We start from the raw sequence: 25,549 nt of genomic DNA, 5'->3' as shown, positions 1-25,549 counted from the left end.
TTCTAGGATTAATTTGGTTAATTATGGATGATTATCTAAACATAGTTTTTAAGATCTTTGATTGTCTGATTCACATTGCTAATGTTTTACTTCTTAAGGAAAGAGACAAAGCTGCAAGAATTATTCAATGCGCTACAATCAGTTTTCTAGCAAAACGACGATTGAAAAAAAGGGTTAATGCAGCACTGGTAATTCAGAAATACTGGCGGAGACGGATTGCACAGCGAAAATTATTAACACTGAAGAAAGAAAAACTGGAAAAGGTTCAAAATAATTCAGCATCTGTTATTCAGGTATAGTATCCTTGACTGATGATGAACTTAAAAATATTCATTGTATTTTTTGAGATGGAAGGTAAAATGCAATGAAGTTTTCCATAATTATATCTTTAGTACAGTCAGTGCTTGGTATTTGAATGGGATTGGTTCCTGGATCCCAGCACGTACCAAAATGTGAGTGCTTCTTCCCAGCGTTTGGTTTATATTTGGCCTAACTACTGTTTTTAAAATATAGCCACATCTATTTGTTTATGTGTTATTGAGCTGTGTTGGCAAAGTTGAGTCTTTGTAATAGAACTGGCCCACAAAGCTGAAAGTACTTGTTTGTGGTATTATACAGAAAAAGTTCACTTACCCACAATCCAAATGATTATTCTGTGTGTACTTAAAAAGAGTGTGTGTTCTGTTGTTTGCAGTGTTCCATAAATGTTGGTAGCTCTACTTGTTTGATAATAATCCATTCTTGTACATCCTTACTTACTTTTTTCAACTCATGCTTTTACTAAGCCACAGGTAACAGTGGCTTAGTAACACGTGGACATGTCTTCCTCGTTCAGTTTTTGCTGTATGTGTTTTAAAGGTCTGTTGTTAGGTATATACATACTTGAGATTTTTTAGTCTTTTTGGTGAGTTGAGTCTTTTTCATTATGTAATATTCCTAATGCCTCCCCATACTCTCTGGCAACCAGTGCTCTTACTGTTTCTCCACTTTCTTTTGTAGAATATCAAAGTAGTTTGACCCCTTCGATTTGTTACTTAGTAATATGCTACTCTAAGATGAACACGTGTCTTTTTCTGGCTTGATCATTTATCAGCAAATAATATTCCTTGGTATGAGTTGTCAGAACTTTTTATCCTTTCAGTTATTAAAGGATATTTAAATTCCCCTATTTTTTGACAGTTATAAACAAAGCTTATATAAACATTTGAGTAGAGGATTTTGCATGAAATTGTTTTCAATGATCTGGGGGAGTGTGTGGTTATTAGATTATACAGTAAGACTGTAGCTTTGTGAGTAAATGCCAAACTGTCTTCCAAATGGCTGCACCATTTTACATTCTCTCAAGAAATGGATGAGTTTCTGCTACTCTGTATCTTTGCTAGCATTTGGTGTTGCTAGCACCTTTGTTTTAGCTATTTTGAAAGGTAGGTGGTAGTATCTTATCTTTATATCAGTTTGCAAATCCCAAGTGATGTTGAGCAGTTTTTGATATGCTTAAGGCATCTATTCAAAATTTTTTTTGAATTAAATTAGGTTGTATGATTTCTTATTGTTGATTTTTTAAAAAGATTCATTTATTTGTATTGGAAAGTCACATACAGAGAGGAGCAGAGACAGAGAGGAAGATCCTCCCTCCAATAGTTCATTCCCCAAGTGACTGCGATGGCCGGAGCTGAGCCAATGCGAAGCCAGGAGCTCCTCTGGGTCTCCCACGCAGGTGCAGGGTGCCAAGGCTTTGAGCCGTCCTGGACTGCGCCCCCTCCCAAGGCCACAAGCAGGGAGCTGGGTGGGAAGCAGGGCCGCCAGGCTAGAACCGGCGACCATATGGGATCTCGTGTGTGCAGGGTGAGGACTTTAACCACGCCATTGCACCCCTTATTGTTGATTTTTAAGGCCCTGTATCTATTTAGATTTAAAATCTTTCTCAAATGTTTGTTTAAAAATTATTTTCTATTAGTCTGTGGCTTTGTTTTCATCCTTTTTTAAGAGAATCTTGTGTGCTGAGTATTTTTTTGTGAGTAGAACTCTTAATATTTTGTCTGAAGTGTTGCTGCCAAATTAAAGGTATTTAGATTTTGTGCTGTCATCTTTTAAGCTGTTTAGTTTTGTATTTTTATTTTAGTTAATTATTGTAAATGATACAGAATAAGAGCTTAGATCCACTTTATTTTTTCACATGTGGATGTAACTTGTTTAAATCCTATTTGTGAAAAATAACTTGCTTTTCAATTCAATATACTTAGCATTTTTGTCAAAGATAGTTTAAGGTTTTGACTGGAGCTATAGTGAATCAAATGGGAAGAACTGAAGCCTTAACAATATTGAGTCTTTCTGTTCAGGATAATATCTGTTTAGATCTTCTGAAACTGTGCTCTTTTGAAATGTTATTCATAAAACTCAAACCTACTTTTTCAGATAAATGTACGGTTTTTTCTTTATACCTACTTTTTCAGATAAATACACGATTATTTTTTTATTCTAACATAAGTGCCATAGCCTATAAATTTGTTTAGCTTGCTATTCTTTGTGTTTATTTTTGTTCAGGTCTTTTAAATTATCTTGATAATCTATAAGTAAATATAGTTTCTTTTTTATTAGTCTATATGCATTTTATTTTATTGCATTTATGAAGTTGATTAGGAATGGTGAGAGGTACTTCTTTGTTTTTTTTCTAGATCTTCAGAGGAAAGAATGTAATTTCTGTCCATGCAATTTGATGTTAACTATAGGATTTTGAAATTGAGGGAAGTTCTTCTCTATCCATAGTTTGGGATTTTTCTTTCCCATGATTTTCCTGTATCTTGTTCATCTTGAATAATTTATTGCTCTTAAAATTAATTGGCTTGACTATCAACTATACACTGCTCTCATTCCATTGAGGTTTTTGTTGTAGTCATAGGGTTTTTTAGTTCTATTATTCTCATTTGATTCTCATTTAGTGTCTTTGGTGTCTGATCATGAGACAGTGTTTAAATTAAAAAGGAGAATGTTAATTTGTAAGCTTTATCATATAATTGACTTTTGGAGTTGGGGCCAGAGGTTCTCGTCTGCCTTCTATGGATTTCAGTTCCTTGTGTGTTTCACTAAATGATGATCCTCAGGCCGAGATCCTGGTATAGCTCCTTCGAATTCTAGGGAAGAAAAATGAAAAAGTACAGATAGCAGCATTCTAAGTACTATTTCTGCTTCCACATGCCTTTTCTTTTAAGGATTTGTTGTGTTTATTGGGAAGGGTGAGTATCAGAGAGAGGGATTGAGAGGTCTTCATCATTTTTATTCTGAAATGCTCGCAGTAGTCATGCCCGAATCAGGCAAAGCTTGATCAGTAAATCCATCCAGATCTACATGGTTTTCTACTGCTGGCTTCTCAGGTGTATCCGCAGTAAACTGGATGTGAAGCAAAATGTAGCTAGATCTTGAACTGGCATGGCAATATTTGATAAAGGTATCATAAGCAACTTAACTTGCTTTACCACAATACTGAACAGAAACTTTTCTTGTTGTTGTTGTTGTTGTTGTTGTTAAATGCAGCTTAATGATGCCTTATGCAAAGATAGAGAATTTATTTTCTTTTTAAAGTTTTATTTGTTTTCATTGGATTGTTTCATTGGATTTACAGACAGAAGGAGAGACAGAAGGTAATATCTTCCATCTACTTGGTTCACTCCCAAAGTGGCCACAACTGCCAGAGCTAAGCCAATCTGAAACCAGAAGCCAGGAACTGCTTCCATTTCTCCCAGGCTGGTGCAATGTCCCAAGGCTTTGGGCCATCTGCCACTGCAGTCCCAAGGCTTTGGACCATCCTCTACTGCCCTCCCAGGCCATAAGCAGGGAGCTAGGTGGGAACTCAAGCAGCAGAAATATGAACCAGTGCCCATATGGTGTCCCAGCCCTAGAGAATAGAAGATTAACTAGTTGAGCTATTGTGATGGGCCTGAGAACTTATTGTTTGTTTCCCAGGTCATTTTGTAGTATTAACCTTGGCTATAATTTGATATATATTTTAATTATATGTTTGCATGGTAAGAGAAATAATATGGAATATATTTTTTGTTGGGCTGAAGAGTAAGAACAATATTTTAGGTAACAATGAAGGAGGTCCTAAAGCAGGCGACTAGCAGGAAAAAAATGTTTTGTGTAACTTCTGCATCCTTGGCTGATGTGCTTGGGCCAGGCATAGCTGATGTGTTGAACAGTTCAAAAGGAGTGTAAGGTGTCCAGGTCTTCTGGTCTTCATGAATACATGAGGAAAGTGAAGATAACCTAGGGAACCACTCCTTTTCCCCCTGAATCTTAGGAGCATTTGGATTATTTTGGACAAATAAACCTCTAGAAGAAATCATCTAGATCTTGCTTATCGGTAGCCTGAACTAACCTGTATTCTAGCAATACAAATATACTGAGTGTTTACCATGGCCCTTTGTATTTAGCTGTTATACTCTTGGATTAACCTAGGCATTGTATTAACGGCATGATTTTTCAAGGAATAGAATCTTTGTTACTTTTCAAGTCTTTGTAGAATTTTACATTTTTTTAAACCATATATCTGTAGTTTCTACATTTTTAGAAATAACTAAAGGTATTCTTAGGCAAATAGTTCTCCTGAAAGTGGTCTGGCTCATTTCTTTATCCTGCTTCTGTAGTTGTTCCTTGAATCCCTCATAAGATTGGTTCCAGTACCTCAGCAGGTGCCAAAATCTGTACATGTTCAAGTTTTTTAAATAAAATTTACAAAAATGAATTTTGTGAATGCACATATTTCTGTGCACTTTACAATTGTCTCTAGGTAATATGTTATACCTGGAAATACAATGTAAGAGTTACATAAGTAGTTGCCATGTTGTTATTGACTACAGAGAAATGACAAGGAGAAGACATCTGTCCATGTTGTTCAGTACAGAAGCAATTTGCTTGTCTCAAGTATTTTCAGCTTTCCATTGCTCGGATCCACTAAACCAGGAGATGGAGCGACAGCTATGCTTATATTATTGAGCTTGTTATGTCATGGTATAGAATCTCTCACCTAAGTAATTTCCAATCATTTTAAGAAAGTCAAGCAACCCTAAGTTAAAGGGAACATAACAAAAGATGCAGAGAAAACTTACAGAATCATTTAAGATGAATATGTAATTGAAAATATTGCAATGTTTTGTTTAATTCTTCTGCTTCTGTAATAGTATAAGTTGGTTTATATTCTAGATTCTGGAATACAGATACAATGTAAGTATAATGAGGAGTAGGATATATTCTTGAATTGCCTACAGGAATATCCATGTAAAAACAAATCCACAAATGAAAGAAATAATTAGCACAAATACATTTGTTTTCCGACTTAATGTTTTTGTTTATAAGTGGTGTATTACAAAAATTAGTGTTTTCAGAAGTGTTAAGTACATGAAGTTATATCTATTTTACTTTGTGTCTTTTCTTAACTTTTTTCAGGGGTATTGGAGAAGATATTCCACTAGGAAAAGATTTCTGAAATTGAAATATTATTCAGTCATCCTGCAATCCCGGATAAGAATGCTAATTGCTGTTACATCTTATAAGCGATATCTTTGGGCAATAGTTACAATCCAAAGGCATTGGCGTTCTTATTTAAGAAGAAAACAAGATCAACAGAGATATGAGATGCTAAAATCATCGGCCGTTATAATTCAGTCTGTGTTCAGAAGATGGAGGCAACGTAGAATGAAGTTAAAAACAAGAGCTGTGCTTACTCTGCAAAGAGCTTTTAGAGAGTGGCATTGCAGGAAACAAGCTAAAGAAAAGTCTGCTATTGTCATACAGACATGGTACAGAATGCACAAAGAATTACGAAGATATATTTATATTAGGTCCTGTATTGTTGTCATTCAGAGAAGATTTCGGTGTTTTCAAGCCCAAAAGTTGTACAAAAGAAGAAAAGAATCTATACTGACCATTCAGAAGTACTACAGAGCCTATCTGAAAGGAAAGATTGAGCGCAGCAGATTTTTGCAGAAAAGGGCCGCGGCCATTCGCCTGCAAGCTGCCTTCAGGGGGATGAGGGCTCGTGATCTGTGCAGACGCACCAGGGCTGCCTGTGTTTTGCAGTCCTATTGGAGAATGAGGCAAAACAGACTGCAATTTTTAGGCTTTAAGAAGTCTGTTGTCAGATTGCAGGCACACATAAGAAAGCATCAACAGTTACAGAAATACAAAAAGATGAAGAAAGCAGCCCTTGTCATTCAGACTTACTTCCGGGCTTATGTTACAGCCAGGAAAGTTCTAGCATCTTACCAGACAACACGTTCTGCTGTCATTGTTCTGCAGTCTGCATGCAGAATGACGCAAGCCAGGAAGACGTTTGTTCACATCCGCACGTCTGTTATTAAAATCCAGGCATGTTATCGTGCTTATATTTCCAGAAAGAAATTTCTGAAACTGAAATATGCAACATTAAAATTGCAGTCAGTTGTCAAGATGAAACAAGCACATAAACAATATTTACATTTGAAAGCAGCTACAGTGTTTATTCAGCAGTGGTACCGTTCCCAAAAAATGGCTGCCCAAGAGAGAGAAGAATATGTACAGATGCGGGCATCCTGCATCAAACTGCAGGCTTTTGTCAGAGGCTACCTCGTCCGAAAGCGGATAAGGTTGCAAAGAAAAGCTGCTGTTTCACTGCAGTCTTACTTCAGAATGAGAAAGAAGCGGCAAGATTACCTGAACATTTATAACGCAACTCTTGTCATTCAGAATTACTATCGTGCGTACAGAGCACAAGTCAATCAGAGAAAGAATTACCTGCAAGTCAAAAGAGCAGCTACTTACTTGCAGGCTGCTTACAGAGGTTACAGAGTACGGCAGCTGCTGAAACAGCAATCTTTAGCTGCTGTTAAAATTCAAACTGTCTTTAGAGGTTACAGTCAAAGGGTGAAGTACCAGACTATGCTTCTGTCTGCTGTGAAGATTCAGAGATGGTATAGGGCATATAAGACTGCTCGTGACGTAAGAACACATTTTTTAAACACAAGGGCGGCCGTGATTTGTCTCCAATCTGCCTGTCGTGGCTGGGAAGTTCGAAAGCAGGTCAGGAGGGAGCACAAAGCTGCGGTGGTAATTCAGTCTGCTTTTAGAATGAATAAAGCCCAGAAACAGTTTAGGTTAACGAAATCAGCCGCCTTTGTCATCCAGCAACATGTGAGAGCATGGATTGCAGGAAAGAAGCAGCGTGTGTGGTATATTGAACTCCGTCATGCGGTAGAAGTGCTTCAGTCTGCATGGAGAGGAAGAACAGTGAGGAGACAGATTCAGAGGCAGCATGAATGTGCTGGCCTTATACAGTCATACTATAAAATGCATCTGCAGCACAAGAAGTGGAAGACTATGAAGAAAGCTGCTCTTCTGATTCAGATGTATTATAGGGCTTACAGTGTTGGCAGAGAACAGCGTCATTTATATTTGAAGACAAAAGCAGCTGTATTAATCTTACAATCAGCTTATCGCGGTATGAAAGTGAGGAAAAGAATAAAGGATTGTAACAGAGCAGCAGTTGCTATACAGACTAAGTATAGAGCCTACAAGGCAAAAAAGATATATGCCACTTATAGAGAATCAGCTATTATAATTCAGAGATGGTATCGAAATATTAAAATTGCAAACTGTCAACATAGGGAATACCTTAATTTAAAGAAGACAGTAATTAAACTCCAAGCTATTTATAGAGGTGTTAGAGTAAGACGACATGTTAAACGCATGCACATGGCAGCCACTTGTATTAAAGCCATGTTTAAAATGCATCAGTTGGCAGTAAGATACCATAGACTGAGAAGAGCCTCTGTTGTAATTCAAGTAAGATATAGAGCATATTATCAAGGTAAAATTCAACGTAAAAAGTACCTGACAGTGTTGAAAGCCGTCACTGTTCTTCAGGCAAGTTTTAGAGGAGCTAGAGTTAGACAGACTGTAAGAAAGATGCAGGTGGCAGCAACACTTATTCAGTCATACTATAGAAGATACAGACAGCAAAAATATTTTAATAAGTTGAAAAAAGTAACAAAAACTGTTCAGCAAAGATACCGTGCAGTGAAGGAAAGAAATACACAGTTTCAAAGATACAACAAATTGAGAAAATCTGTAATATGCATTCAGGCTGCTTTTAGGGGCATGAAAACTAGAAGACATTTAAAGATTATGCATTTAAGTGCCACCCTTATTCAGAGGAGATTTAGAACTTTAATCATTAGGAGAAGATTCTTATCTCTCAAAAAAACTGTTGTTTGGATTCAGAGAAAATACCGTGCAAAACTTTGTGCAAAGCATCAGTTACAATTCCTTCAGTTGCAAAAGGCAGCTATCCAAATCCAGTCTGCGTACAGGGGATGGGTAGTAAGGAGACAGATTCAGGAAATGCAGAGGGCTGCTGCTTGCATCCAGGCTGCTTTCAGAATGCACAGGGCTTACGTGGAGTACCAGGCCCTGAGACAGGCCTCCCTGGTGATCCAACAGCAGTACCACGCCAGGAGAGCTGCAAAACTGCAGAGGCAGCGTTTCCTCAAACAGAGACATTCTGCCACAGTCCTTCAGGCTGCATTTAGGGGTGTGAAAACAAGAAGACATTTGAAGAGCATGCACTCCTCTGCAACCCTCATTCAAAGCAGGTTTAGGTCTTTCATGATGAGGAGAAGATTTATTGCTCTCAGAAAAGCTACTATTTTTGTTCAACAGAAATATCGAGCCACCACTTCTGCCAAGCAAAAATTTTACGAATTTTTGGAGTTACGCAAAGCAGCCATTATAATACAATCATCTTATCGAAGACTCCAAAGGAAGAGGTTACAAGAAAGGAACAGGGCTGCAACTGTCATTCAGGCCACTTTCAGGATGCACAGAACATACATTGCATTTCAGACTTGGAAACATGCCTCAGTTCTAATTCAGCGGCGTTACCGAGCATACAGAGTGGCAAAGCTGGAGAGAGACAGTTTTGTCAGGCGATGGGATTCTGCTGTGGTCATTCAGGCTGCGTACAAAGGAATGAAAGCCAGAGAGTGTTTACGGAAAAAACACAGAGCTGCTGTCCTCATACAAAGCACATATAGAATGTATAGGCAACATTGTTTGTACCAAAAACTTCTGTGGGCTACAAAAGTAATACAACAAAAGTATAGGGCCAATAAAAAGAAACAAGAAGCTCTTCTACACAACACACCGAAGGAAGCAGCAGTGACTTCTGCTCAGGCAAGTTGTCAAGGCATGAGTGTAAGGCAACAGGTTCAGAGACAGCAGCAGGGTGCTGTTATTAAGAAGCATTTTGCTTATTTTTTAAGATTCTATTTATTTGAAAGTGTTGGGGAAACAAGGATCTTCCAGATACCCACAAGGGCCACAGCTGAGCCGGTCCCTTGCCCTGGAGATAGAAGCTTCTTTCAGGTCTCTCTTATGTGGGTGATTGGGACCCAAAAACTTGGGCCATTTTCCACTTCTCTTTCCTAGCCATAAGCAGGGAGCTTGATCTGAAGTGAAGCAGCCGGATACGAATGGGTGCCCATATGAGATGTTAGCATGGCAGGATGGCAGGATGCAGCTTTACTTGTTACATTACAACATTGGCCCCGCAGAAGCATTTTAAAGATTTTTTTCAAGATTTAATTATTTTTATTAGAAAGACAAATTTATAGAGAAGAGAAGAGAGACAGAAGGATCTTTCATTCATTAGTTCATTTCCCAAATGGTCCCAGTGGCCAGAGATGAGCCATCCAAAGCCAGGAACTTCTTTAGGTCTCCCATGCAGTAGCATGGTCCCAAGGCTTTGGGTCGTCCTCTACTACTTTACCAGGTCATTAGCAGGAAGCTAGATGGGAATTGGGGCAGCAAGGACATGAACCAGCACCCATATGGGATTAAAGTCCTTAAAGGAAATGTTTTCTCCACTGTAAAGCTACGGGACATAGAGCATGAACTGCAGGGTAAGCCCATGCGGTTATTTTCGTATAACCTTTCTTACAGAGGGCTATCCAGTGTGGGCATCTGGCTGCCATACTGTTGAAAATGCATGGGCCCATGACTGGTTATTAAACAAAGAGAACCGTGGTGATTCTTATACAGAATTATAGATCGTGTCCAAAGAAAAAATAGCTCAAGCTGTCTCTGGCAGCATGAAAGTTAGACAAGAATTGAAGCCATATCTGAGCAAAACACAGTAGCCATTGTTAACCAGTCTGCCCTGCTAAAGCAGAAGCAAAACTCAATATGAAGTTGCACAAAGTTGTGATGCTACAATTCACATGTGGTGTAAAGCTTTCCTACTTGCTTATTCACAGGAGGAAGAGAATTGTGCTCACAGGAAAGATTCAGTGACCATTCAGAAAGCTTTTCATGAAATGGTCACCAGAAAACTGGAAATGCAGAAATGTGCGGCCCTACGAATTCAGTCCTTCCTTCAGATGGCTGTGTATCGCAGAAGATTTCTTTGCCAGAAAAGAGCTGCCGTCACGCTGCAGCGGTACTTCAGGGTGTGGCAAATGAGAAGACAATTTTTAATGTACCGACAAGCAGCAGTGGTATTACAGAATCACCACAGAGCCCTTCTGTCTGCAAAACATCAAAGACAAGTTTATCTGCAGACCAGAAGCAGTGTTATCATTATTCAAGCTAGAATTAAAGGATTTATACAGAAAAGGAAATTTCAGAGAATTAAAAATAGCACCAGAAAAATTCAGGTATTTACATGTTTAAATGCAGAATTTTGTCCTTTTGTTACCAGTATTTGAATTTATAAAACAAGCTAAAGCAGGTCATAAAGAATTGTAGTGTAAGTAACCATCTTTTTTCTCTCCAATGTAGTTTTGTTTTTGTTGTTGGGAGATTTTTTTTTTTTAAAGTATGAGACAGGCCAGAACACTGAGTAGATTTTGGCCCTGGACATACCACACTTGGTATAATTCAGTTAATGTTAATCTTAGCACATCTGCAAGAATTGTTCTCTCATTAGTCAACTTTTTGTAAGTTAAAAATTTAAGCTAAAGTGAAATGTTAATTTGGCATTATGCAACTCAAATAGTAGTGTTTTACTCAATTAGATCTAGCTGCGTAGACTAAATATGTTGTTTAGTACTTTTGATTTCTAAAATGCTTTTGTGTAAATTCCAGCTGTAAACCTTGGCTGAGTTCCAGGCTCCTGGCTTCAGCTTGCACCAGCCTTATTTGTTTCAGGCATTTGGCACATGGACCAGTGGATAAAAGAAATCATTCTGTCTTGCTTCTTCTTTCTGCTTTCCTGTTTGTCCTCCTCCTTTGTTTCTTTCATTACTCTTGTTCTTTACTGCTTTTTTCCATGCCCCTCCTTAGAAATTTAGAAAGGTTAAATAACTTGCTGATTTCGCACAAAAGCAGGTCCAAGAATTGAGTCCAAGTACTTCAGCCATTTCTGCACTAAGTTGAAGAATGAATTGGGAACCACCAAGTAAATTGTGTGGACAGAATATTCCAGTTGCAAGAGAGAACATAGGGAATTCCATAGCCTAAAGAGAGCAATAGAAAGTGACACAGAACTGCATTAGCAATGGAGGCAGCAAGATTTTTACTGACTTCATAAGAAACGGGAAAAAAAAATCAGTATTTTTTCTAGAGGAAGAGATGTTCTAGAGGAGTTTAAGCAAGATCAGGTCAGAATCCCATTTTTACTTTTAAAAATATGGTTCTCGCAGGAATGTGGAAGATAGACTAGAAAGGAAAGATTAAATGCAGAAACTGGATTGGAAATTGTTAGCAGGAGCTCAAGTGAAGCACGGTCATGGCTGTGTAAGAGACTGTAAGGATTAGTGTTCAAGGTTAGAGTTTGTATTGTTACATGGAGCTTTCCGTCTGTGGCTTATGTAAGTTGACAGTTACTTTTCACTGCCAGAGGTAATAGATGGTGACAGGTTTGTGGGATGACGACTTCAAGTCGTAGTCCATGAAGCCTGATGCACTGACCAGATGTCCACTTGAGATGTCACTCGTTCTGTTTGGAGTTCAGTGGTTCATTTTGGTGTTCAGAAAAGTGGGTTTGTGCATCATAGGCATCTGTTGATAATTCTAATAACATTACCTTGTAGCAATTTATAGAATAGATGCAAGAAGAGTTCCTGGGGTATGAACCCTGGAGAAAATAAAAATTGATATACATTGAGAGGATAAGGTAACACATAATATTAAGAGAGAAAGAAGAAAACTACAAGATTTCAGTATCAAGAAACCAAGGCTTGAGGGAGGAAGGGGAGAGGGCTCAAATTCTAAGTACATCAAATTCAGATTCCTCTTCTTCCTGTAGAAGTAGAATAAGCCACTGTCCTTTTCTTTCTGTCCTTGTGGTTTGAGGTGAGGACTATATCTGGCTGCCCACACAGCGTACATGTCTTGCAACTGTTAAGTATTGGCTAAGTTAGGTGGGGTTGGAAGCTGGGCTTAGGTTTGGGTAGTAATGGGCATGGTATTGTTCAGTGGGGTAAGCCTCATGATTCTCAGAAGACCTACTGTGTGTGAGAGTAGATGATATGACTATGTTTCTGAAGCTGCTTATTTTTAGTGTTATGCTTACATTAATTATATTTAATACTGATTTTTCCAGTTTCTAAGAAGCAGGCAGCTCATTGCATACTTGTCATATTTATGATTTTAATAGGCCGCATGGAGGATGTACAAGACTAAGAAATATTTATGTGAAGTAAGAGCTGCTTGCAAGATTCAAACCTGGTATAGGTGTTGCAGAGCACGAAAAGAATATCTAGCTGTGTTAAAAGCTGTTAAAATCATTCAAGGTTACTTCTATACCAGACTGGAAAGAGCACGGTAATGTACTGCAGCCCTGTAGGAGAATGGGCATGTGGGGCGTGTGCATGCATGCACAGGTGTGTGCCAAGGAGAGTGGGTGTGTGTGGGGGGGGTGTGTTCTTCCGTGCACATGTGTGTAGCTAAGTCCTATATAAAAAGCACTGGTGGACTGACATTGTGACACAGTGGTTTAAGCTGCAGCTTGGGATCCCAACTTCCCTTCTCAGAGTCCCAGTTTGAGTTTGGGTCACTCTAGTTCTGACGCAGTGTCCTGCTATTGTTTCCCAAGAGCCAGCAAATGATGGTTCAGTTACTTGGGTCTCTGCCACCCATGCTGGAGATTCAGATAGATTTTCAAATCATGTCTTTAGCTTGGCCCAGCCCAGGTCCTAGTAGGAATCTGGATTGTAAATCAGCAAAATGGAAGGTATTCTCTCTCCTTTCCTAACTGCCTTCCATTTATTTCTTCCACTACCATTTCTTTTTCTTTGTCTCTGTTTTCTCTGCCTTCCAAATTATTAAAAATAAATAATAAAAACATTTAAGGAATCTTCATTGATTTTTCTTTATTAATTTAAAATTCACAATAACTGCTTTTTAGGTTTTTGAATATGAAGACATCAGCAATTATCATTCAGAGAAAATGGAGAGCTAGACTTTCTGCAAGAATAGCGCGTGAGAACTTGATGGTAAAAGTAGGTATAAAATATTGTCATTTTCAAAGCACTGTTTTAGGAAACAGCAAAAAATGTTTTTTAAATTTAACTGCATTTATCTATATTTATATACACACATACATATTGCAGTTGATTAAAAACTGTTTCATGAAAATAAACCTATTTGTTAGTATTGTAATATGTATCTAAACTGAAAGTTTGAAATGAAGCTTGAACTGAAGTTTGAAATGGTTTAAGTGAGAGTAAACAATTTAGAGACAGTCATAATATATATAACATGTTTCAATATAAAAATATTAAAATAGCTGCAATCCATACGATGTGTTATTAAATGAAAGTTTTGTTATGAATTTCATTGTTGATGGTTATCCAGTGTGGTTATTTATTATTATTTCATATCCTTTTTGTATCTATTAAATTTTGGTTGTCAGCATATTATAAGATGGAGAAGTATTAGCATATTAGAATGGAGTTGTGCAAACTTGCCCTCCTGCTGGTTAAAATGTCCAATATGCTATTCTTACTGTAACTAGTATTTTTGTTAAATATGTTTGCTTTGTAATAATCTTGGTTCTTTTCCCCACTACAGTAAGAGCAATCAGGGGGATAAGAGGGTAAGAGGCCCTGGCATCTGTGGACCCTGTTTTGTTCCTTCTTTTGTATAAGACCTCTGTGGGCTTATCAATAATGCTTCATGGCCTTTCATATATGTGAAAAATAGGACATTTTTAAACTGAATGCTTTGAAAACCATGATTGTACCATTCCATTTTACACTTAAAAATTCAAGAACTTCTAACGCTTTGAAACTTATTATTTCTGTTTATTAATGAAACTTATAATTTTCTAGAGACATCAAGCTGCGTGTGTGATACAAGCACATTTTAGAGGATATAAAGAAAGACAGGCCTATCTTCACCAGAAACCTGCTTTGATCATAAGAAGATATTTACAAGCCAGGGAGGCTGAAAAGTGTGAAAAGACAAAATACATTGAGTTGGAAAAGTCAGCAGTTATTCTCCAAGCACTGGTGCGCGGTTGGCTAGTAAGAAAAAGAGTATGTATTTTTTTTTCTTTTTTCCATTTTTTTATTAAGTAGTATATCTCCATGTTATGAAATATAAGTATTTGATGTGAAGTGTTAAGAAGTTTTGAATTTTTAGAGAATTTCAGAGTGAGTAAGTTTTCAGCTGTTAAGCTTGTTCAGCTAACAGGAATATAGTTTTGACAGACTTAATGTTTTATGATCATATCCTTTCCTAGAAAGGCTCACTTCTAAGCATGAAAAGCACAATTTCCTTTGTGATAACTCAGATAGCTGACAGACTGTGAGAACAGGGAACCAGAGGTAAAGGAGAGCAACACTACCACAAACATCTCTCAAGTGTATCTCTGATCCTTGTGGCAGCTTCTACAGCTGTAATACAAAAAATAGCGTTTCAGGGTGCTTGGGAGACTTGGAATCTTGCTGGTATATATAAAGCATTGGCTACACAAAGTAATAAGATTTGAAGTTAAAAAGGAGAACTTATTTATGTTTTGTTCATTAAGTATAAATTTAATGTTACAGATCTCAAGTTATTACAGAAAATTTAGAGTGTATAAGCCTTATGCTCATTTGTGCTGGACCAATACTGGAGAAAGAATTCATTTTATTTTGTCTGACATAATACCACCATCTAATAGTTCTGCGTGTAACCTATTATGTGTTTCATATTCATGCCATTCTCATTGCAAGCACATTGCGAAGCTTTAACTAGTGTTGCAGAGTACACTTTGAACACTTTGGGTCAATTGAATGCTATTATTATTTAGTCATGTGCCCAAAATGTAATTTTGCTTTCTATGCCATAGGTTATGCTATTAGAAATAGGATTATTAGAAATAATAATCACTTTGAATTATAGTGTTGCTATAATAATTAAAAGTTTATTTTACTGTTGACAAAATTTGAAATTCAATTTGTAAAAAAATAAATCCTAGTTAGTTGTCTTAGTCAGGCATCAGATTCTTGCTAATTAATATGGCACTTCCTTCTCTCCCCTTGCCCCCAACCTTTTAGATTTTAGAACAGAGAACCACAAGCCGACTGCTGCGCTTCACAGCGGCTTCGTACTATCACCTGGCTGCAATTAGGATCCAGCGAACTTACAGAGCTCACCTGGCCGTGAAGATCGCTAACAAGCAGGTTAATGCAGCCACCTGCATTCAGGTTAGCAATAAAACTCCATGCATGATACAACTTTGCTGTTAGAAACTTTGATGTACAATAAGTACCCAAATGCCTTATATGAAGACTCTATGTTTAGGCTTCCAGTGTTTAGTTATTAGGATGATTTGAGAGTTAGAAATTGGCTGATATTTTATAGCACAGAAACCAAGCGGAATTATTCTGCTGTGTAGTCGTTTTATGCACAGTGCTGCTGTAGGAATCTTTCTTTACACGCCCAATCAGGTGAAGGCGTCAGAACACTTTTGATTTTTGGCACTCTAATGAATGGAAAATAGTGTCATTTTCATTTTAAATTACTTACATTTTTAGCTAGCATCTTATGTTTTGATGTATTTGGGATTTTGTATTGTTTTTTAAATGTGATTTTATTATACTTTGTTTTTCTGTTGGATGTTCTTATATTTAAGTATGCTTTATATGTTCTGGAGAAGGTTCCTATTTGATACACACACACACACATATGCATACACACAAAGTTTTGAGTGACACATATTGCAGAATGAAGTATACAGCTTAATGGATTTAATGCAGATTTTGAAATGAAAACTGCTTTGCACAGTTAAATATGTTTGCATACATACACAATACATACTGACTCAACATGAACTGGAAGGGCTCGCACCGAGTAGAGCAGGGAAGTAATGCTACTGGCATGGGAGGGAAGATGCTTCAGGGACCAGCATTGTGGTATAGAAGACTAAAACCCTGCCTGCGACTCCAGCACCCCATATCATTGCTGGTTCATATCCCAGCTGCTCCTCTTGCAATCCAGCTTTCTGTTAAGAAAGAGAATAACAAAAATTGGCCCAAGTGTTAGGATCCCTGCTCCCAGAAGGGGGACCCAGATGAAACTCCAAGTCCCTGACCTTGGCCTGACGCAACCATGGCTGTTCTGACCATTTAGGAGTGAATAGGCAATAAAAGATTGTGTCCCTCCTCTGTCTGTAACTCTGCCTTTCAAATAAATGAATCTTAAAAAAAAAGAAAAGAAACTATACTTTTTAAAAATTGATGTGTGTAAGTGTCCTAAAATAAAAATGAAACCAGCCTTTGAATGCTTTAAAGAGACGGTCTCAAACAAGATTACAACAAAAGAGATTTATTCAGAAAAATGATAGCATCTCAAAAAATGAACATGCATCCAACAGTGTCTGAGCCGGCAAAATAGGGCGGGGCCAGGGGGCGGTGTGCCGTTTTCCCCTGCACTGAGAGCGGGAGGAAATTGATAGTGGAATCACTAAAATCCAGGTAAGTGAAAACTAAGTGATGCTTAGTTCAAAACCCGAGTTGTTTTAGTTGAAATGATATCATATATAAATATGTCAAAGCGTTTGCATGTGGAAACAGATAAAGACATAAGTTTAAAACCTTGGGTGTATTACTAAAGTTGCTGTTTCTCTTTAAGGCTTTATGGAGAGGCTATTCTTGGAGGAAGAAAAATGATTGTACGAAAATTAAGGCTATTCGGCTGAGTCTACAGGCTGTTAATAAAGAGATTAAAGAAAATAACAAACTCTACAACAGAACTGCACTTGCACTTCATTACCTTTCAACTTACAAGCATCTTTCTGCCATTCTTGAGGCTTTGAAGCACCTAGGTTAGTTTGTTTTAAGACATCTTGGAAAAATTAGGAATGCTTGTAGACTGCTGTCATAGTAGAGTATTTGGTAAAACTTCATTTTGTAGCTCTGGATTTATCCAGATATATTGTTTTTCTTTCAGAGGTGGTTACTAGACTGTCTCCTCTTTGTTGTGAAAACATGGCCCAGAGTGAGGCAATTTCTAAAATTTTTGTTTTGATCCGAAGTTGTAATCGTAGTATCCCTTGTATGGAAGTCATCAGATATGCTGTGCAAGTTTTGCTTAACGTAGCTAAGGTAATTTTCCATTTTAATAATTAAATATTCATTTGTCAAAAATTGTGGATCTACAAATTAAGTTTGTGGCTCTCTTAACACTAGAACTTGGATCTAAGTTAAAATGCATTTATGTGGGGCTAGATTGGAGTGGTGATATTTGTCTGTTAACAGCTACAGATAGAAACTAATTTTTGCATGATTTCTTGTGTCTTTCTAACGTAAGCAATAGTTATGACTAACATTGAGTCTGTACTACATGCTGGGAGTTTTCATGCATTGTTTAACGGTTATCCTCTGAGATCGTGCTCCCATTTTATGGAGATTAAAATAGTGGTATTTCTAGTCATTAGTGTCCTTTTCTGAAAATCCACATGTTTTAGGTAATGGAGCTGAATCTAGATCCATTTCTTTCTTGAACTGCTGTTATCTGCTGCGCTATCCCAAATCAGTAGCACCTCAGTGAGAGTGTGTCTGTCTGGCACAATGTGACTACTGTAATTTAGATAACTTGCAATGTTCTGTGTATCAGAATGTGTAACTTTTGGCTTTGGCAGTTGATATTTATACTGAACTATTTTTGCCAGCGAAGTTATTAATATGGAAGTTTTCTCTTCCCTACCCAGTTCCTTGGAACACTACCACAACCTAGAGCAGTTTGCCCTGTATTTGCATATTGACAGGTCAGGTTAAAAGCACCAGTTCTCAGGTCTAGGTTTTGAATGTCATTTTAGATTGTTTGCCTCTAGATTTAACTCTCCCCAGCTATAAAATAGACAGAGTAGCAGGACCCTTCTCCAAATGTTATTTTAATGATTAAGAAGATTAATATACAGAAGTACTTGATACATAACCATGCTATGTAATTGTCAGCTGACTAGTGTTTTGTTATTTTTATCTTGCTATCATTTTTGTAACCACACAATTGATTATGACTATTGACACAGATGAGTGAAGTAAGATAAGTATGTACTAGACTTGCTAATGGCACATTTTTTAGTTAATTTTCATGGAAGCTTGTTTTCTGCTCAATAAACATATAATGGGACATTTAAGTAGATATTGCTGTTGCTCATGATGTTACCCCGTGATCAACTATGAGGATAAGTTCTTGTATTCCTGAAAGGTTCATATTGGATTTGATTGGTTTTGTGTGGAGCTTCTGTGGGAAGGAAAGGGGTTACAATGTGAATAGACATATAAGCTAGATCCAGCAAGGACAGTGATAACAAAAATTGTTTCATGGACATGTTTGTACTGACTGAAGGTGCTCCAACATTTTCGAAACTTTGTGTTTGATTGGGCTTTTTCTAAAGGTTTGTGTCCATTGTAATTTTTAATTTCACTCATTCTCTTTCAAGTATGAGAAAACTACTTCAGCAGTTTATAATGTGGAAAATTGTATAGATACACTGTTGGAGCTTTTGCAGATGTACCGAGAAAAACCTGGCGACAAAGTTGCAGATAAAGGTGGAAGCATTTTCACAAAAACTTGTTGCTTGTTGGCAGTTTTATTGAAGACAACAGATCGAGCCTCTGTAAGGATTAATCTTTCTCTTTCTCTCTTTTTTTTTAGAGATTATTTTTGTAGGTTCTTAAGACTATGAGTTTTCCTTTGTTTTATTTTTTTTCATTGTTTTCCATGATGCAGTTTTGTAGATTTAGTGGCTTGTCCCTCTTCCTGCCCTCTCTCCCTTTGCATTTTCCCCTCCTGCCATTTTCCCCCATGTTGAGTAAATTTTCACAGCACGGTATAAAATTAGATATGTGTAAATTCCTGTCTTCCTGTTGTAAACATGTGTTTTTTAAAGTTTTTCTAGGGTGAGATCTTTGAGTTGTTCTCTGTAACTGTTACAGTCAGCATTGGGGTTGTATAGATTTTAAGCTAACAAATGACCTTTTCCAGTTTAAGTTTTACTGTGATCACTCTGGCTACTGATTGAAGAATGAATTTGGGCAAACAGTGCAGATACTGGAGGGGGAGGGGGGCATTAGAAGGAAGGCAAGTGTAGATTAAAGTGTGGTCTAAGAAAACGGTTGTACTTGACCTAGGGTTGTATCATTGAGAGACAACTTTGAAGCTTTGGCAAGGTAAAACTTACAAGACTTGATAACTGGATGTTTTAGACATACTGACTGTAATATTTCAATAAGTTAAGTGTACAGATTTTGAATATTTGATTTTATTACAGTTACCTTATACTTTAATCATATTGAAATCGGTCTACCTGTTGAACTTAAAGAGTTTTTGTCCTTTATTTTTAAAAGATAAAAAGCTTACTGCATAGTGTTTTTTGCGATGGATGTGTTGCTGTAGAAGAGACCAAAAATACCTAATTCTTACTAGTTTTTTTTTTTTTTAATATACCTTTTCTCTTTTAGGATGTGCGAAGTAGGCCCAAGGTGGTTGACCGTATTTATAGTCTCTACAAACTTACAGATCATAAACATAAAATGGATTCGAAGAGAATACTTTACAAACAAAAGAAGAATCTTTCTTCAGGCATTCCCTTTATTCCAGAAACACCTGTAAGGACCAAAATAGTGTCAAGGTATGCAGTTAGGCAAATGCCTTGGTTCTGTGTCACTCTTCTTTGCTTCATTCATTTATTGTCCGCAGTATGTTGTTTTTAACAAGAAGCAAAATATAAGTAAGAATAGTGTAGTTGGTGAATTTAAAGAGGCAGTTTCAAATAAGTAAAGAGATAAAAAAAACTATAACTTTTAAGTATTTAGTGGTTATTTAGAAATTTTTTTCCTTAATTAGATAAGAGCTGAAACAAAGAAGCTTGTTATATGTTGTTATAATCATCTATGAAAGACAAACTACAATTTAGAAGGTGCTTGTGCAAAATATCAACATTAAGTCCTCTTATAATCACCCTAATTTTTGAAGTTTCATTTTATAGAGAAGGGTTTTCTTAGTGCATGTATACATATACATATATATATATATATTTTTTTTTTTTTTTAAAGGTAGAGTTAGAGAAAGGGAGAAAGGAAGAGACAGAGACTTTAGTCGTCTGGTTCACACTCCCCAGTGGTTGCAACTGCTGAATCTGCCCCTAATTTTCATTTGGCCTTCTCCTCTTTCTTCATTCTTTGTGTCCCTCATGAGGACATATTGTTGTTGAGTTTAGGTCCCCCTCACATGATTCACAATGATCTTGTCACAAGATCCTTTACTTTGATATATCTGCAAAAGCTCTTTCCAAATAAGGCAACACCCATAGGTTCTTTGGATTACATGATGGATATTTCTGTGTGCTGTACCATGCAATCTACTACAAGACCTATGGAATCCATAGATTTAGCTAGTTTAAGATATTGATTACTTTTAAAGTTTATAGAAAAATCAGTGCTTGCTTACCTGGTTAAACATACAGATTCTCTATCACCATAAAGCATGAAAGACTGAAAATGGTATGGAGCTGTATGTACTACAAGGGACTGAGGTCTCAATGTGGTAGAAAGATTCATTTGCTAGTTATATTAAACCAGATGAATGAATCAGAAATGTTGGTTAGAGAATGGAGGTCTCAACTGAGATTTCAATGACATTGTATTTCTGATGATGACAAGACTAGTATATGCCTAAATATCTAACAGTTAGTGAATGGACAGAGTCTACCAGGAGAAAGAATTGGTTGAGGTAGAACAGAACAGGCAAAAACTGACCAGCTTGTTGAGCTTTGGGCCATGTGTATGCTGACTCATGGAACTGGTGCAGGGAGCTGAGAGATGACCAAGAAGCAGGTGCACAAACACTAAGACACCGGGGTCTGTTTCATACGCCAAAGGCAAAGGCAGAGATAAGTAGAAGCAACATCAGGGAAGCCAGTGTTGGGGAGGATGGAGAGGAATAGTGTGGAACTCAGACTGGGCCACTGCGTGACGCCTTCCACCTCTCTGACAGAGTTGTAAGGAACACCAAAGAGAAAACTGAAGGCATCTCTTTTATTAATACTTTATTAATACTGTATTTTTTCTTAACAGACTTAAACCAAATTGGGTTTTGAGAAGAGATAATATGGAAGAAATCACAAATCCCCTACAAGCTATTCAAATGGTGATGGATACACTTGGTATTCCTTATTAATAAATGTAAACAGTTTCAGCATATACAGTGTACAGAAATATTAACTAATCATGAATATGTAGTGTTTTTTGCCTTTTTTGTTTAAAACTTAAAATTTGACATTGTATTAATATTAAAATTTGCATGTATGTATAACAAAAAAATGTTATAGTCCTCATTGTTTCTTTTATTATTTAATACCCTTATGTATATAATAAACTGGTCTAAGATGATTATCAGACTTTGTCATTCATGCATGTTAAAATATTGGAACATTTAAATACAATCACGTTCTGAAAGAGGAAAAATAGCTTATTGCCAGTGTTTCATAGACCGTATTTTTTCCAGAGAAATAGCAGAACTTGAAGATTCTGACGACTGGATAGAGTAAGCCCACACGAATGTCTGTGGGCACAGCTCATTTGTTTCCTTGACTAGCTAGTATATCCTAAAGCAAAGAAGCCCCCGTGGGAAAGTTAAGAAAAATTCCATCTGCTACCACATATTCTAATAATCATTAGCTTTGAACTGATTGGGTTATGATTTGAATTTAAAAGAGCATGCTATTGCTTATAACAAACATGTTTATGTACCTACCACAGACCTGGAAATGATTCAATGTTGAAACGTTAGTGTGTGAATTTCTTAGGCCGCAGGAAGTCTAAATTCTGATTGCCATTTGAAATCTGATTGAGTTCAAAAGTCTGTTTGTGTTTGCATATGGCATAGAAGTTTTAATTATTTTGAAAAACATGGTAGTGGCTAGAAAAGATGAGGCTCTTTACTTAGTATATATTAGAGCAGTTTAAGGATTATGCCCGACTGGACTGCAGTTGTCTGTTTATGATTAGGTCACAATAGACATAAATATACTAGTTTGTTTAAAAAATATATAGAATTAACTTGGAGTAGGGCCCAGTGTCGTGGCCTAGCGGCTAAAGCCCTGGCCTTGAATGCTGGGATCCCATATGGGTGCCGTTTCTAAACCCAGCAGCTCCACTTCCCATCCAGCTCCCTGCCTGTGGCCTGGGAAAGCAGTCGAGGACAGCCCAAAGCTTTGGGACCCTGCACCCACGTGGGAGACCCGGAAGAGGTTCCTGGATCCTGGCTTTGGATCGGCATAGCATCGGCTGTTGCGCTCACTTGAGGAGTGAATCATTGGACAGAAGATCTTCCTCTCTGTCTCTCTTCTTGGTATATCTGACTTTGTAATAGAAAATAAATAAATCTTTTTAAAAAATTAGCTTGGAGGTTTTGCTTTTTAAAAATTTGTTGCAGTAAAATTTTAAAAGTCTTCATACTAAATGTTTTTCAAATAATATTTTTTGTTTTTTCTTCCATTGCTTAATGTTTCTCCTCCATTTAACAGTCGCAATGCAATTTCACTTTGACATTCTATTAGGATATAACTGATCATCATACAAAATGCTATTACTACAAATTTCTCTAAGCTAGCTATAACCAGTTAGTAGCATAAGGCATACAGATAAATATGCAGGATGACTTTCAGCTTTTAATTTAACATTGTATCTCAGGCTGTAAAACCTGAATGGACCTTCAACCCACACACTTCCTATCCGACTAGATTGTACTAATTGTTCCTAACGCGGGCAGTAACGTCAGTCATCCTGGGTCCTCCCAGAGAGAGCTGTTCTGTTTGCCAAGGAGTGAGAGGGCCAGTCCTGCTGTTAGAACAAGACCGCACACAGCCCTGTTTGAAAAGTTGGAAGTTGTGTGATGCATTCTGGAATTACTACGAGGAAATACACTCTCAAATTCAATGTAGGAATATTATGTTTTGGACGTAGGTATTGATCTTGCATACCCGAGTGCAGTTCCAGTCCTGGGACAACCAGATAAGGCAAGATAAAATGTGAGGTATGAAAGAGATAAAGTGTGATTTTCTCATCATCATTATATAATTACGTTACATTTGCGTTTTTGCTTCCCAGTCCTAGATGACTTTCTTGCAGTCTCCTTGACTGAACACATTCATTTAATCAACTTCAGCATGCTTGCCAAATATTTTTTTCCTACATTTTTAAAAAACCATACCAATTTTTACTAAGATTGCTATTCTGAAAATCTTAAGCAATAGATACATTTATTCACTTGCTATTTGGAGAGTAAACTAACAGATGGAAGGCATCTCTATGTGTCTTCAACTACATAACTAGCTTTTAATAAATCTTACAAAAGGAAAATGCAAAGACAAGTACAGCCTAGGTAAAAATCTATACAAATCTCACATTTAGTCAATAACTCCAAAATACTGACTCTCAAAGGATTAAAATTAAAAAGCCTCAGTGTAAAAAGCAGCTAAGACCTGTCTTTATAGTAGTTTTGTTTTTAGTGTCCCTATTTTTTAAGATTTATTTAATTTTATTGGAAAGGCATATATACAGAGAGAAGAGAAAGGAAGACCATCCATTTAATGGTTTGCTCCCCAAGCAGCCGCAACAGCTGGAGCTGAGCCAATCCAAAGACAAGCCAGGAGCTTCTTCTGGGTCTTCCATGTGGGTGCAGGGTCCCAAAGCATTGGGCCGTCCTTGACTGCTTTCCCAGGCCACAGGCAGGGAGCTGGATGGAAAGTGGGGCCGCCAGGATTAGAACCAGAGCCCATATGGGATCCTGGGGCGTTCAAGGCGAGGACTACTGTGCCGAGCCCTGTTGTCCCTGTTAGTTATGACATTTGACTTGAGATTTTTGCCAATAAAGTAATTTATTTATTTATTTATTTATTTATTTATATTTCGCTGTCCCCTCTTCAAATCCCCTCCCTTCCAACAAATTCCCTTATATTATTACTATAACATAGTTCACCATAAAGGGTCACATGTTCATTATTGCGGCATGGACGGTGGCAGAGTCAAGCATCCCATTGTCAAGATACAGCTTATAGTTTCATTAGTAGTCCATCTTTGATCTGGAAGTAGAGATGCACACTGCACTGCATCCTCACATCTGGACATGATAGTATTCATTACATAGTCTCCACATGTCCCCTAAATGAAAAACAACAAGACAAAATCAACAACAGGAAGAAAAATGGAAAACTTACAAACTATGAATTTCTCAAGAGGTTGTGATGGTTCAACAGTCCTGAATTGTTGGCAATCCCGCCACTCCAATCATGATGAAATCTCTCCCGAATCCACTGGCTGCTATAGTCTACCTTAGTGTCTCTGCCCAGATCTTCACTGCCAACGCTTGGCTGTGATAGCTGATCAATTTGTTCTGTCCTCCACCTTCTGCCATGGTACCAGGTGTCCTCTGGAGGCTCCAATGTAGTGCCACATCCTTCATGTACATTTGGATATTCTGTCCACTGCTCTGCGCCACTGAGGAGGCCCAGCTCTGTGAAGGTAATAGTTTTAATTCATTTTCCCCTGCTTTCCATCCAAAGACTATGACATGGCCTGGTATGTGGTAGACACTTAACACACTTTTCATGAACGAAGGATGATACAGCACAGTGGTGGTCTCATTCTCTGCTACCGAGTTCGAACCCTCTAAATGTTCAACATTACCATTTTTAATAATATCTCTGTCATTATCTGAGACAAGTAAGATCACTTAATCTTCCTAAGGAGCATAAACCAGATAGTACACATTATAACACTGGGCATTGTTTTATGTTCCTAAGTTCATCTCTGCACTTGATCAATACAAGCAAATATCAGTGGCACCAGCGGACTTTACTCTGAGAACACACAGCTGGGAATTCATGTTGAAATACACCCGCCCTTCCACACAGTTCTTGGTAGTATTTATGCTCCTGTGATTGTCAGCTGTCTTGTTGATCATGTTCTTACTGGGCTTGGGTATGAAAAGTAATGACAGCTAAGGTGCTTGTGTTATTCTCATGTTCTTTGAAAACATTTTCAGTGTATGGTATGACATGGTAGCAGGACTTACATAGACGTTG

The 25,549-nt window shown here is 37.4% G+C and overlaps 1 protein-coding gene across 1 annotated transcript in view; it reads left to right on the top strand.

Annotated features, from left to right (window-relative positions):
* ASPM (assembly factor for spindle microtubules) overlaps window positions 1-21,711 on the top strand; it is a 43,736-nt gene extending 22,025 nt beyond the window's left edge. Inside the window, exons 17-28 of the mRNA XM_040985778.1 lie at window positions 99-293; window positions 5,443-9,204; window positions 10,287-10,685; window positions 12,629-12,795; window positions 13,379-13,472; window positions 14,304-14,510; window positions 15,516-15,665; window positions 17,092-17,284; window positions 17,410-17,564; window positions 18,905-19,081; window positions 19,926-20,095; window positions 21,540-21,711. Coding sequence (XP_040841712.1) covers window positions 99-293; window positions 5,443-9,204; window positions 10,287-10,685; window positions 12,629-12,795; window positions 13,379-13,472; window positions 14,304-14,510; window positions 15,516-15,665; window positions 17,092-17,284; window positions 17,410-17,564; window positions 18,905-19,081; window positions 19,926-20,095; window positions 21,540-21,642 — 5,772 coding nt within the window. The 3' untranslated portion in view covers window positions 21,643-21,711. The remainder of the gene's footprint in view (window positions 1-98; window positions 294-5,442; window positions 9,205-10,286; window positions 10,686-12,628; window positions 12,796-13,378; window positions 13,473-14,303; window positions 14,511-15,515; window positions 15,666-17,091; window positions 17,285-17,409; window positions 17,565-18,904; window positions 19,082-19,925; window positions 20,096-21,539) is intronic.
* Window positions 21,712-25,549: the final 3,838 nt, after the last annotated feature.

The sequence above is a fragment of the Ochotona curzoniae genome, unplaced genomic scaffold (assembly GCF_017591425.1).
Source record: "Ochotona curzoniae isolate NIBS_2020 unplaced genomic scaffold, NIBS_Ocur_1.0 contig_430, whole genome shotgun sequence".
Classification (NCBI taxonomy): Eukaryota; Metazoa; Chordata; class Mammalia; order Lagomorpha; family Ochotonidae; genus Ochotona; species Ochotona curzoniae.
The sequence above is the reverse complement of the archived record's forward strand: the minus strand, read 5'-3'. Positions and strand labels throughout refer to the sequence as shown.